General features: G+C 42.1%; 1 protein-coding gene across 1 annotated transcript in view; it reads right to left on the bottom strand.

Annotated features, from left to right (window-relative positions):
* Nucleotides 1–14,447, bottom strand: part of LNX2 (ligand of numb-protein X 2) — a 200,065-nt gene that overhangs the window by 35,550 nt on the left and 150,068 nt on the right. Inside the window, exon 7 of the mRNA XM_069202212.1 lies at nt 3,278–3,421. Within this exon, the coding sequence (XP_069058313.1) occupies nt 3,278–3,421 (144 nt within the window). The remainder of the gene's footprint in view (nt 1–3,277; nt 3,422–14,447) is intronic.

Here is a 14,447-nt window from a genome sequence, read left to right as displayed (position 1 = left end):
GAGAATTTTAGGTACACAGAGGATGTCATATTTTGCACTACTTACTCCCAATAGATTGAAAGGTTCCTGCTATATGTAGCTTGGCAATCTGTTACGCCAGTTAGTGAAGTTCATAGGCAAGGAAGGCCAACTTAATCTGTGCATGCATTACCAGGGGGAGCTAAGGAAAAGACGTGAGGGATGGCGTAATGAGTTTATATTTTTGAGCATCTGTACTAACAACAACAGTTGCTGAATGAAGAATGGTCTTTAAATAATGCAGCGTATTCCCAAGAGGTCCAAGCAGATAAGCATTGCTGGCATCAATATGAGAGAGCAACAGCGACTGGAAAATCATCCTGAATAAGCAAAGATGGGTAGAAGGTCAAATTCATTGTAATAGGAACACTTGGAACTGGCAGTCAGTGTTTTTTTTAAACTATCAGCATGCACAGAAAGTGTGGAATGATGAATCAAAAAGAAGCTCCAGTGAGAGAGCATAATCAACCACAACTTGAACTGTGCTACTAGTAGCCAAGATGAACAGCGGTGAATGGGTGGAAGGTTCTGAACAATCCAAAAAGAGAAGTAAAAACTCTATCTTGGATTAAATAAACTTTAGGTTTGCTGCAGTGCTCCATTCTTCAGTTTGAAAGTTGCATCTCGGCAGCAGCCGACGCAGGCTAAAAATTATAATATTGTATACAAATGCACATTATTAGGATCAATGTACAGATGAATAAAGATAGAGACAAGATGACCATGCAGCACACTGCAGCACACATCCAAGGGACCAAGAAATAGAGGAACCCATCAATGAAAGTGAAATGAAAGTGAAAATGATCAGTCGAGAAAGATGCAAGACATTACAAGGTCTTATTTAAAGAAAAAGACCAAATAGAGTGCAGTGCCCTGAGTTGCAGTTGTGAAGGCTGCAGAGAGGCCTAATAAGATAGTGGCTTTGTGTTGCAGGTAATAGAAAGGCCAAACAGGTAGGACTGTGATCAACTTGACTTAGTTAGTTTGTGGCAAACTTCTCGTTATTACTAAGAAATAGAAAATGTATGATCAAATGAAAATTACAACTGATAGCTTCTATGGTAGGGGTCAAATATAGCCTATTTTTCTGGCTACAGAAAGCATGACTCGGACCAACTAAGTACAGACAATAGAACGTAGTGGGGCTGATTCTGAAAGGTGCTTCAGGAATTTGGTTGGGCTCACAGTAAGCAAATATGTTGGTTTTCATGATTTTAGCACTAGAAAGAAATATGGTGGAACTTCAGAAAATGAGTCCATTTCAGGACCCTCTGGCTAGTAGACAGAGGAATAAAAAGAAAACAATAATGCAAGCTTTCAACCACTGATGGCGTAACACAAATCAATGAAGCACTGATCTGTATTAGCATAAATGTAAGGAGAATGTAAAAGAAATATTAATGCATTGCGGTACAGTAGAAACCACTGTCCTAAAATGGTTCTCTGCAGAGGAAATTTGTTTGGATATTTGGAATAGTAGGTAGACTTCACCTTTTTCATTAATAGACACCTAGATGTCCTATCAGCTTTGAGAGTTTTTAGCCTAGCAGAATTACCCAATGCATGCCATTGTTTTTCAATTTCAGGTAGTTAATATTTTGTATAACTTAACAACACAGAGTTCCAAAAACACATTTCTTATGGTGGGTAAATCTCAACAGAATGTGTACTAATTAATTAGTGAAAGAGGTTATAGTACCTTTATAAGATGACATCAAAGAATTTATCTCTTGTCTGGAAGGAGAATAGTTCTGGCAAGGAAGAAAAGGAAAAGTAAGGCCTAACTCATGGGACAAAAGTTGCTTAAAGGTGCCTGTGGAATCTATTTTAACTTAATGCTACTCACATCTGATTTAGATATACAGAAGAGCACAAGAAAATGAATATACTACTTGGAAAAACTGCGCTGGACCCACCAAGACTGCTATTTGAAGGTGATATAGAATGCTTTAATTGTGTATAGTTCAATAAACAAAGTGATGTGTGTTAAAAATGACTGGATTTAGTTTGTCACCCCTGAAAGGAGAATTTACCAAGAACGGTGAAATCACCCAATTCGAGCAAGACAGAAGCATGGAAGAGACAACCATCTGCAAAATATTCAACACTTTTAGGGAAGTAGTGTGGTGTGGAAGAAACACAAATGGAATATATAATGAAAGAATTAAGACACGAGCCCAGGACAAGGAACCATGTAAGAGAAGAAAATTGCATTCTATAGCATTTTTATTATAAATTACTACAATTCCACATCCAACTTTGTGAGTGCTGGGTGAAGCCTCTTATGATGAAGAAAGGCCATGCAACACAGGTGTCAGGTGTTTCAAGTTCTGCATTGTGCTCTTCCCAGAAGTGAAGGCATGTCGTCCATTATGTACTATGGAGCCCATATTGAGAATTATCCTCTTATCCAGAGACTTGCTTAATATCTTTATGTCTGTATTTAACACTGAGGCCAAGCAGATGATTGTTATTTCAGTTGAGCCCCTATCCATCTTTGGAATTATTGTACTCACAGTCTTTCTTATGGAAGAAAGTAAGTGCTCTGAATTCTGTGTTTCAACAAAAACGTCATTTATTCTGTCAATCAATATCCCAGGAAACAACTAATACAGGTCCACAGGGGAGCTGTTGCCTCCTAGTGTCTTCCTCTTCTTCATCCCTTTAATTGCTTATTCTGTCATATATATTGCAGTTAAAGACGGAGAAGAGTAAAAAATTAGTCCCTCAGCTGGGGATCAATGAAAGTTTTTCTATGTATCTGCCAGAGATATAGAAGCAGCCACATCTAGAGAGCAAAAGGAGAATAGGAGAATTTCCTGACACAACAGAGATAGTCAAATTGACAAAGAAAGAACTAGATGAGCTAGATGTCCCTCTACTGAACTGCATTTGATACACAGGGTAGGTGGGTTACCCAAAATGAGATGAATAGCACCCACTTTCTTGAGCATTTGTTTGCAATTGCCTGCATTCATTTGCTTGATGTAATACAGGTTTAGCTTTTGTATCAACTAATGGGCCTTGATTGGCCGTTTGTGAACCAGGCCCTTTTTTATTCTCACTAAAAATGGTACTACACAATCATTTATCTTCATTGCATTCAAAGTTAGTTAATTGTTATGCTGTGTTATCAAAATGTAATGCTAGCAAGTTTATGGTAATGTTGTTACTAACAATGTATCTCTAGATTTAAAATATTTTGAAACATGCCTTTTTGTAAATCCTCATATCTGAAATATGCAAAAACCATGCTTACCTTGTGGGTGCCATGTCTATGATGGTATAGTTGTGAATTGTGGTGGTACTGGAAGCTGTTAGGTGTCCCTGTATCTCTGATGATGGTGATCGTCTGCTGGTTCAATGGCCGGGATAATGTGAAATTAACAACATCGCCACTAACCTGGTGACATAAAATACATAAAGATATCATATTTATGTTACCTAAAATGGAGACATATATCTAGGCATTGACAAACAAACAACATATAAAAACAGCTATGCTTCAAACATATTTCATCTTTAGACATCATATGGGATAGTCCTGTTATTTCTTGATGTCTTTCTTCTATGAAAGCACCGCCAGCTTAGCACTGTTTAGGTCTGACCTAGAGATAGCATCATACAAAACAAAATCATAAACAAAAGTACATAAATCTAGTCATACATAGAGAGGCTTTGGTTTAGCTCTCTTCACCCATTGGTCTATTCAAGTCATTCACACTTTACTTCCACCCACCACATCATAACATATGTGGCAATGAGTCATTGCACCATAGCCATTGGGTCTCAGTTGGTGACAGCATTTTGACTGATGATACGTGCACATCCTCCTAAAAGGAAGTACATTGCAGTGCCAGTGTTGGTGGTCCAATGCCATATTTTTCTCTGCCACTGCTTCTTTCTTTCCATTTTTTAAACGTTTTAAAACAAATTTCTCAATGTGTGATTAAACTACATCTTCAGGTTACAGTGATTCAAAGATGATCATGCCCTTTATGTACACCAACAATAATTATATTTTATTGTGAAGTGTATTGACACTTGTGAGGAGATGAATGTAAGGTAGCAGAACTTTTAGTAGTGTCCCTCATCTCACAGTGATCATCTATATGTGACATTTGTTTGCATTATGCTAACCAAAGTACTAATAGTTTGATTGTAAAGTGGTGCTCTGAGAAGCCATTCTAATGTGCATTCTCTGTAAACTAGCTAACGAAACCCATGCAGTATGGATTTCATGGTTGAGCTATTATTTTATGATCATGTTATATTTTAGGGTATTAACCAATAGTTTGCATTCAAACAATATTAGATTTCTAATGGAAAATGTTTTAACGTTGTATGTGAAAGTAAAGGAATGTAAGTTCTTCATATTAACAAAAATGTAGTAACAGAGTTATGTTCACTTAAAGTTACTGCAATATAAATGCTAATGGAAGTTTATTAATGTCGAATGTATAATTTACGTGTTAAAATGTGTTTTATTCACATGATTTAATGTACTGTTTAATTCATTTGCATTAGCCTAAGTAAGGCCTTTTAGGCCCTGTATTTGTGACTGTTCAGAAAATGTCTAGTAATCTTGCTAATGTGAGCCTTTCTTCCACATTTCGTTCTCATGGGAACGTTAGCTTGGTAATTGACGTCTATTGTTCTACACATAGTTAGCCTGGGAAGTCGTCTTTGAGGATGGAACATTTAGGACTGTGGACTGACAATATATACAATTGTTGCAATCTTGCATGTAAGAGTACAGATGGACACCTTTCCCATGACAAACTCATGACAAACCTAAGAATCTTCACCAATGTTTCAGTTTGAGTCACATGATTGTTTTCTATTGGATGTTACACCTTCAACGTCATGTGGGACGATGGACTGACAAATCATCTTGCCCTAAGAACTGTAATAAAATATTCTTCAGGTGGGCTTAGAAGAGCCCAGTGCCAAATATTAACTGTTCCTTTTCAGACCCCATTACAGCTGTTTGCTCATGCTGCTAATCCCATTTTGCTTAACGTCTTGGACTCTGATAGGTATAATCCTCTCTATCCTTGCTGTTTTGAAATGCCTTGCTGAGATTTAGAGATTTTATTCCTAACCCAAAGAAGAAGTCTCTTGACCGAGCTTCTTAGACACTGACACCTTCCTTTTTTATTTACTTTTTTTCCACTCTAGTTGGTAACCTGTTGTACAAGATTTCCATTTTCCAAATTCTTTTTGCCCTTTTTGTCCTTTTTTGTCTTTTGCCTGCATGTGTTCCACCCAGCACAAGTTAATCCCTGATTGGCTAATCTGTAGAGTTTCCCTTGCTGAAATTAGCTGCACCTAGAGGGTTTAACGTACCTTAATGCTTATTAGAACTGAGCAACACTGGTTTTATGTACATCAGGTAATTCTGCTCATTTTCAGTATTGTAATTGTGGAGTGTCTAGTACTACTTATGCTAGTGAAACTGAACCGGTTTCATCACCTTGGGCAACCCTTGGTGATCCTGTATCTTTGTAACTTTGTCTTGAGAGTTGTTTACATGACTTTGAGTCTAAGCTTGTAATAAAACCCCTTAACTTCATTTTCAAATGGAGTTTTCCTTGTACCACATTGGTCATAGAGTGCAGTTGAATTGGGTTGTATTGATTTTTGATTACTTGTTCTCCATGGCCTTATGCTGGGTCCAAAGATTAATTGACCTTGTGAGGCATTGATTCCTGTGAAGGAAGAAATGCGTCAGAAAACCTGTTAGCAGACACTGTGAGAGGCAGGGACCTGTGTGGTTGGGATTGGGGCCCACAGTGGGAGGATAGGCAGTCACCATCAACAGGAGAGAGCACTAAGTTGTAGCATGCAAAAACAAAATAGCTATGTTTATTTTTTACAAGAAAACCTGCTCCAGAATGAGAAACTCAAACTTAGTTACCTGGTAAGGGAGAATAGGCAGGTGGGAATAGTCCCTACAGCAGGATATATCAGAACGCTGAAATAGCCTTGAACTGTTGGTGAAGAGAAGGGGGCAGTGCCTGGAGTTTTGTAAGTGAAAGGAGGGACAGCAATGTGCTGGAAAGTTCCTATACCAATAAGGGTGAGGGGGAAGGGGCAGAAAAAGGAAAGGGGCAGGACCATAGGCTATAAAAGCCAGGGTTCTACAGTAGAGATGGAGACTGCTATGGGCAGCACCCTTCAAAACCAGAATTCCTTCTTCTTTCCAGACAAATTCAAGGGAAGAAGGGAAGGAGAGTGGCTATGTGGCTACACCCTTCCTTGCCAGAGGTCCTTCTTCTTTCTTAGTGTTTTCAAAAAAAGCACTAGAACCAATCTGCAATTAGAGAAATATCGGGAATGAGAAGCCAGGAGAAGGAGCCCAAATACTATAGGATAAGGAGAGTGGGACACAATAAGAAGCATGAGCACCATACTATCAAAATTATAGGCATTGGTAATATATTTTTGCACGTGTATGGCGACCACATTTGAGTGACAGAATGTTTTCCTATTTTTTTCGTTTTTGTGGCTTAAGCTTGAAATATATATACTTTTTTAATATAATCATTCCACCAGCTTGACAAGGCCAGAACTATTAGCTTTGTCAACGTTTTCTATTGCATTGTATTGTAGTAGGAAATGGATATTACGGCTCATCTAGGTACTCAAATCCCTTTTACCATACATTGATGTTCAGGTCACAGATAACCTAAGGGCCAGATCCATAAGAAAGTGGTGCATGGGTCCCCATGCGCCACTTATCTTGCACCGCCCCTGCCCCACCTAACAACACCATGGTTGCACCGTATTTACAATATGGCACACCATGCCACTCATTTCCACAATATTGTAATAATTTATTAAACTATTGTGGTGCTTTGCTGGATTAGCGCTATTAATTATGCACTAGGGAGGCCCATAGGCTAGTATGGGCCAGTCACTTTAACGCTTGCCCTGAGCAGGCATTACAAATGTTGGAAAAAATGTCACAATAGATTTCACTGTGCCATTTTTGCAGCCTCCCTGCATGGGAATGCTCCCCTTGCATACATTATACCTGGCGCAGGTATAATGTGGTGCAAGGGGCTGCAAAATGAATCAATGCTAGCATTGCGCCACTTTGTAAATATGGCGCAGGGAAATGGCCTCCTTTACTCTACATTAGCGTGAACAAATGACCCTAATGTGGCGTAAGGAGGCGCTAGGCCCTCTTAAATCTGGGTCAAAGCGTGGCGCAAGGAGGCACAAGGGCCTTGTAAATATGACCCTTAGTACGTTGCTGTCATCCTAATGTGCTTTCTCCTTGGAGCAAGTTAAAAAATCTCCAAATATTAGACAACACAGATGCACAGGTGTAGTGTATGATGATAGCACCATACTACTGATGCAACCAGGTAAGAATGCCCCTGTATCCCTGCTTAATCTCAGGGCTTCCTAGACATACATAAAATCTTGAATGGGACAGAACTGTTTGACATTTAAATGGGGCAATGCAAACTCCTCCTCTTAGGGATTGTTACATATTGAAGGCACAAGAATATCCGACCTCCCTAGTTCAGAACTCTATCTTTAGAGGTAAAAGTGTTTGGTGTCTGAATAGATGACAAATTCACACTTTCAAACAAGTAAATACATTCTCCCTTGTATGTGTTCGTGCCTTAATGAAAGTTTTGCAACCTAAACCAGGGCCAGACTGGAAACCAAAATCAGCCCTGACAAAAATGTTCAAACCGGCCCCACAATTCAGGAACTACAATGAGCCAATGGGAGGACAGTTAGGTAACGGCAGATGATCCTGCTCAGGCTAGAGCCCACTAACCTGCTTCCCACTAGCAATATGGTAAGTCTGATCTAAACCCATGCGTGCTAACGCTTGCGTTCTATGTTGACTGGACTACAGCAACCGTCTATATCTTTGCCTCCTGGATAATGCATGCAACACACTCATATTAAACTTCTTGAGCCCCAGGCTAACACTTATCTCAACAATTCCAGCATATTCAAATATATCCATCAGAGTTAATTTAGGATTTAGGACATTTGATCATTCCACTGAAACCACAGAAAAACTGCACTAGTTGTCAGTTAAAGAGTTGACTTTAAAATCTGTTTCATGTTCCATAATGCATCAGGTAGACACATCTTATATTAACCCCTTGAGTGCATTATTGACCTATTTATATGTCATGAAAGTGTGTCTCTAGATTGCTCTTCTGATGTATACATACATGAAGGGCAGCCAAGGGTTCTGCCCTGTGCCCTTTGGTCACACGTTTTTTGCCCTTCACACAATGGGGGAAATCTCCTGGGGTGGAGAGAAGGGGTTTGCTGGCACCAATCCTTTTTGGACACTGGCAAACTCCTAAATGAGGCGGCCCACTGCTGACATCCAGGCTGCATCCTTAATATGCATATGACGTCTCCAGTGATGCAACACATACTGGATGGGCCTAGGGAGGAGGCTGTAGCCCCTGCCAAGTCCATATAAGGATCAGCCTATGGTGTGGGGTTGTGAAAGGAGCAAAGGGCAGCTGTTACTGCACTCAGCTTGTTCCTAGCCATGCCAACCAGCTCGAGACACTTTTTTTCTGTTGGTGGGAGAGAGGAGGATGGGAGAGGAGGTGCGAGGAGCAGTACAGCTCAGAAAAAAAATCCAAACAACACCTGGTTAATTTTTGGGGGTACAGAGACATACACACCTTGTGCATCGTTGATCAACTCTGATGCTGTTTGGCTTTTTTGTTGACCTCAGAAAAAAATCCGGCCATCAACATGTCTACTCCCCTGCTAGAAGCCCAGAAGCTCTTATGATTTCTTCTTAGCCTCAGAAAAACTCAAAACAGCACTTGGCTCTATGCAGGGACACAGACTGTGGATTCTTGCTCTGTTTCCCTGTGAGGATCCTTGATAATGTATGGATGTTTTTTCAGCCTTAGAAAAAAAAACATCCAGCGCCTTGCTCCTTCCTGGGGCCTGGACACCTATGTTTGCACCTCAGCAAGGAGCCAAGATGCTATTTCGACTTTTTTGACTCAGAAAAAATCCAAACCATGCCTGGCTCCTTTTTGATACATTGACACATGGAGACATCGCCACCCAGCTAAGAGCCTGAATGCTGTTTCGATGTGTTAGTATAAAAAAGAACTCACCCAGCACTGATTCCTCGCTGGGGCATGGAAACACATTTGGGCATGGGTTCATTGAGCACCTAGGGAACACTTCTAACCCCAGATATTTCTGAACATTAGACACCTGGAGAAGTGCTGAGTGATGTAGCTTCCAAGAGTGAAACCAGGCAACCAGTTTTTCTTACCCAGAATTCTCTGCACGTCAAACGTTGGTAACAAACAGTTTCCTCACATTTCTGTGGCAGAAAGTTTCAGAATGAGTGGGGTACAGCAAAACTCCCTCCGCCCAGTGTTTCCTGATGCTTACCAGTAAAAACTGTATCTCACAGATGTAGGTGGGCCTATCATAACTGACAGGAAAAGGCAAAATATACAAAGATAGAAAATCAATATAGTGCTATTGTGGCCTTCACGAAGTGCCAATTTTGGCGTATTCCTGTTTTCTGCAATTGCCCACACACACATGTGGTGCCATTTTTATCTGAACGATTGAGAACACTGAATTTTAATACTTATGACATTTACCTACATTCTGGGGTTGTTTTGATATTTGCTTTGGCTTCTGAGTAAGAAAATATGTTGGAAATCATGCAACCCACATCACCTTGTTCTCCCTAGTAACTGTATGTTCAACTATGCGACTGTGTGCCCAAATACTGCAGGCATCTACAACTGAATTTCCCGCATCAAAAATATTCCCTGGTGCCTAGGGTGTGGATCCTTGCTGAGATTTACGGAAAACCACCCATGTCTGATAATTTCATGCTTTAAAAAATGGGGGGAAAAAAGATTTGAGTCAAGCCTGGGGAGAGATATTTCCATGTAGGAGAAAGAGTGAAGGAAAATACCACGTTTTCAAAATTGAAAACAAGTGTTGATAATTTGACATACAAATGTCTTACTCACCTCATTGTCCGGGCCAGCCAATCAGCTGGTCTAGCCCCAGCTTTAGAAACCTTATGATGTGTAGATATATAGCTGTAGTATTTTTAGATTCAGTTCAGGAGTGATACATACAGCAAAAAGACAGGCATCCTGAGCTGACATTTTGTTAGCACCCGTTTTCCAAATTTCCAAAATGCACTCCACTCAGTTTATTGACTATGGTCACCCTTAACCCACAGCAAACCTCACGTCTGGTACCCAAGTGCTCTGGATACCAAGAGAACAAAGTTGAGAGTTAAGTCTTGGGAGGGATATGTTCCTGCGCCAGGAAGGCATGGGGAAATTGCCATGCTCTGGAAAAAAAAGTCCTAAAAATCTGACAAACATAATATACAACGAGATCTTGTGGCTCAACAAATAAGATTAGGGAGGTCTTGAACCTAAAGACAGACACCTTGAGATGTGGAATCGTTAAAAATATATAGTTGTGGTATGCTTTCATGCAGACCAGGGTAAATATCTGTGATCAAACAACGAGGATCCTAAATCGGCTAAGCTTGTCGGACTCGTGACATACATGGCAACATTTTCTTGGTCAGCACTTCAGGATTTATGTTTGTCCATTTGGGAAACGAAACAAAATAAATATTGATTAGTAACAAAAATGAAAATATATCAGCATTTCTCAGTTTATGTTCAGGGCAAAATCAGAATACTGGAGTGGTGGATAATAACACCATAACTCTCTGCTAGTCCAGTATGTGTCAGGAGATTTTACCGATGTATATGTAGGATGTCAAAAGTGAGTGCCCAAGGGTTAGACTGAGTGGAGTTGTAGATGCTGGGTGTGGATTGAGTATGATGGAATGTATGAAGTTCAATTTGGATGGCTGAAGGAAAATGTGGTAGTAGAATATGGTATGCGTCACTGTTGTTTCTGTAGAGAACAGAGATCGTGTCCTGTTTCATTACCACAGAAACTTTCTCAGTATTCTCTACTCAGCCTTAACTTCTAATGAAAACCAAAACATTCTCAGCTGATGTATATTTTAGAGAAGAAGCGATCATGAAGCAATGTATTTTTGGATTGCTTTTAAATTTCCTGCAGGCACATGTAATTCCAATTTGAAAGGAGGGTGCCTGCTGGCCCTGCCTTAAAGTCTAATCCTTCTTTTTGGGCGGCTCTCACACCCTCCCTAGCTTCGGTCCGCCGACCAAGGTGACTGGCCCTTCTGGACAATCGTGCTGTGCTGCATTCACGCCTCTTTTCACCCCCTGGCAGTTTTTGCATGGCCTAGTTCTTATTTCCTTGCTTTTTTGTTTTTGCATCTCATTTCTTTTCCCATGTTTTGTATTCATTTTGTATTTGTTTTCTACGTTTTTCTGCCCTGTTTTCCTGCCCTTGTTTGTCCGCTTGATTCTTTTAACCACTTAATATTTTTTCTGCACCTTGAGCCAGCTGCTGTGTGATGTATCTAACCGGCTGCTTAGTTCACCTGATCACTCCACCCCCTGCCCTCTGGATCGCTGCTTCCCCCCCTCAAAGGCTTCAAAATGGCAGTCACAGTGTGGATGCATAGTGAATGTGTGCAGCGAGTGCACCACTGGCAAGCCCTTCTGCCCCTGTCTCTGCCCATGATGCTCCCAATGCCCAGAACCCTGGTCCACCAGCAACCCACTCCAGCCCAAGACAACAGTAAAAGGCCCACACTCTGGACTCTCTCAACCCTGGTCACCCGTCCCCAGGCTGTGCTCAAGCTCCACTCTTCCTCACGGTAGGCATATTTTCATGCTCTGTGGGCCAGTTTTTCAGCTCTACTACCAAAGTCACTGCCAGCACCACACACCCCTCCTAGTGCAAAATGCTTCCTAGCATGCCATACATGTCTGGGACCTCCTTGAGGACCACTCCCCCAACTTGCTATTCCTCATCAAAGCCTGCCTCAACCCTGCATCCATCCCAGACATAGCATCTGCCATCCATCCCAGTTAGAAAATCATAAACAGGACAGAGTTTACAAGCCCAGAAGTGGTGTAGCCATCATCTGTTTCAAGAGGACCAACTGCACCATCACCGAAGGCTGGCTGGAAAACATAACACATAACATTCAAAATCAACAAACCCCCACTACTCAACCCTTGGAACCCGGAACCACCCTCAGCTCCTTCCTCGTGGACCTCATTGCTGCCCTGGGGCTCACGTCCACCTATTTCTAGGTGACCTTAGTTTCCACCTGAGGACCCATCCTACCCTGATTCTGCAAACCTCCTGGACAGCATTAGTAGTATGGGAGTCACCCAATGTGTGAGCACCACACCACTGCACTTCTTGCCAGCCACCTCCTTGGCCCCATCTTTGCTAACTTCACCATCATAATGGTGGATAATCCCATTCCGCTCAGATGGACAGATGACTCCCTCAACTGCTTCAATGTCCCACAGCCCAACCATGACAGACCTGCTAAGCCGCAGACCACCCAACCACAATGGAACAGACTTCCTGCAGAAAAATGGATCTCTGAGCTCCTTGGATGCCACTTCCCCTCACCCCACTGACCTACTACCCACCACCTCTATCTTCAACTCCTGGATCACTTCCAGCACAGTCTCCCTGGTGGCTCTGAGAACTGCCTCCAAACCTCAGTCTATAGCCCAGGCCAGCTATTAGACTGAGGACCATAGACTTACAAAGCACCACTGCAAACAACTGAAATGGCACTGGTGACTCTCAAAATGACAGTGCAGAGATAGCAACTTACCAATCAACCATACATATCTTCCAAAGCTACCAAGCTATTAGCCCCATCCTCCCGCATGCTCCACTGTATTAATTCCTTCAAAGAGATATTTGCCTAAGATCTTGTCAAAAATCTCACCTCCCTCTGACCATCTCAATGCCTATCACCTGCTCAAGGATTTCTTGTCCAAGATATCAGCTACATCTCAGAGAAAATTAAATACATGTACAACAACTTCACCTCCTCGACCAGACCTCTCCGCCCTCGATCTCCTCAATATTGACACTAGCACCACCTTAGGAGCCTCTACGACCTGGTCTACGATAACCTCAACAGAATTTGCTGCTGGCAAGTGCACTATCACATCTGAATCTGAGAGTCCCTCCAACTCATGCCCTCACTACATTTTCATATGTGGACTCAAACCCACCTGCAGTGCCCTCACTCCCTTACTCTGTCGCTCTCTGCCACCACCTTCCTGGACATCTGGAAACACGCCACCATCTCAGCTCTAGTGCAGAAACCCTTGGAAAACCCCTTGACCATGTCTATCTACAGGCCCACTAACTCCTACCATATCCCTCCAAAGTCCTTGACAAATGTATTAACCGCCACCTCTTCAACTACCTCAAATTGAACCACCTCCTTGACCTAGTTTTAGATCTAACCACAGCACTGACATTGCCTTCATAGCCACTACTTATAACATCCACCTAATCACTGACAAAGGAGCCACTGCAGCTCACATGCTTCTGGACCTCTCAGCAGCCTTCGACACAGTCTGTCTTCCACCCCAACCTCCTCGGAGGACTCCACAAAACCGAGATCGTAGTCTGACTCTACTCTGGATCTCATCCTTCCTCTTTGAATTCATGCAGTCAGTCAGTCTAACCCCATATCTGTCCGATATTAGCAGCTCACCTTCAACATCCCCCGGGCTCCTCTCTGAACCCCTTCTTTGTTCAATGCCTACAAGGCTCCTCTCATCACCATCGTCTATTAGTTTGGCTTTAGCATTATCTCCTATGTGGATGACACCGAGCCGCTCCTCTTGGAAGACAAACCTACTACCCTATCCATCTTCATCAAGTGCATGTCTTCAGTGGCCAAATGGATGAGCAGAAATTGCCTCAAACTCAATGGCCAGAAAACTGAAGTGGTAGTGTTCATTGACACCTCATTCTGGGTACTAGCTTGGCAGCCTAATGAATGGGGCCCAACACCACTCCCAAAGCTATCAGAAACCTGGGCATTGTGACTGACAACCAAATCTCCATGTCCAACCAGGTCAACACAGTTGTGTCAACATGCTTCCACGTTCTAAGAATGCTTAGGAAAGTATTCAAATGGTTCCCGCTTGATGTACGCAGAACAGTGATACAAGCCTTCATCATAGGCAGACTTGACTTCGGCAACACCCTTTACGTAGGCATTACACCCGAGCTCACCAACAGACTCCAGGTGGTACAAAATGTGGCCACCAGACTCACACTCATCTTGCCTCCCCAGACTCACATAACCAAGCACCTGAAAAGCCTCCACTAGTTTCTGATACGGAAACGCTCCCTCCTCAAACTTCATACCCACACTTTCAAGGCTCTGTATTACCTGGGCGCCTCATACCTAAATGATGCGTTCACTTCTACATCCCAACCAGACACTTCCACTCTGCTGGCCTACTTCTAGCCAATATTCC

This window comes from Pleurodeles waltl, chromosome 8, assembly GCF_031143425.1.
Source record: "Pleurodeles waltl isolate 20211129_DDA chromosome 8, aPleWal1.hap1.20221129, whole genome shotgun sequence".
NCBI lineage: Eukaryota > Metazoa > Chordata > Amphibia > Caudata > Salamandridae > Pleurodeles > Pleurodeles waltl.
This window is presented reverse-complemented; position numbering and strand designations above follow the sequence as displayed.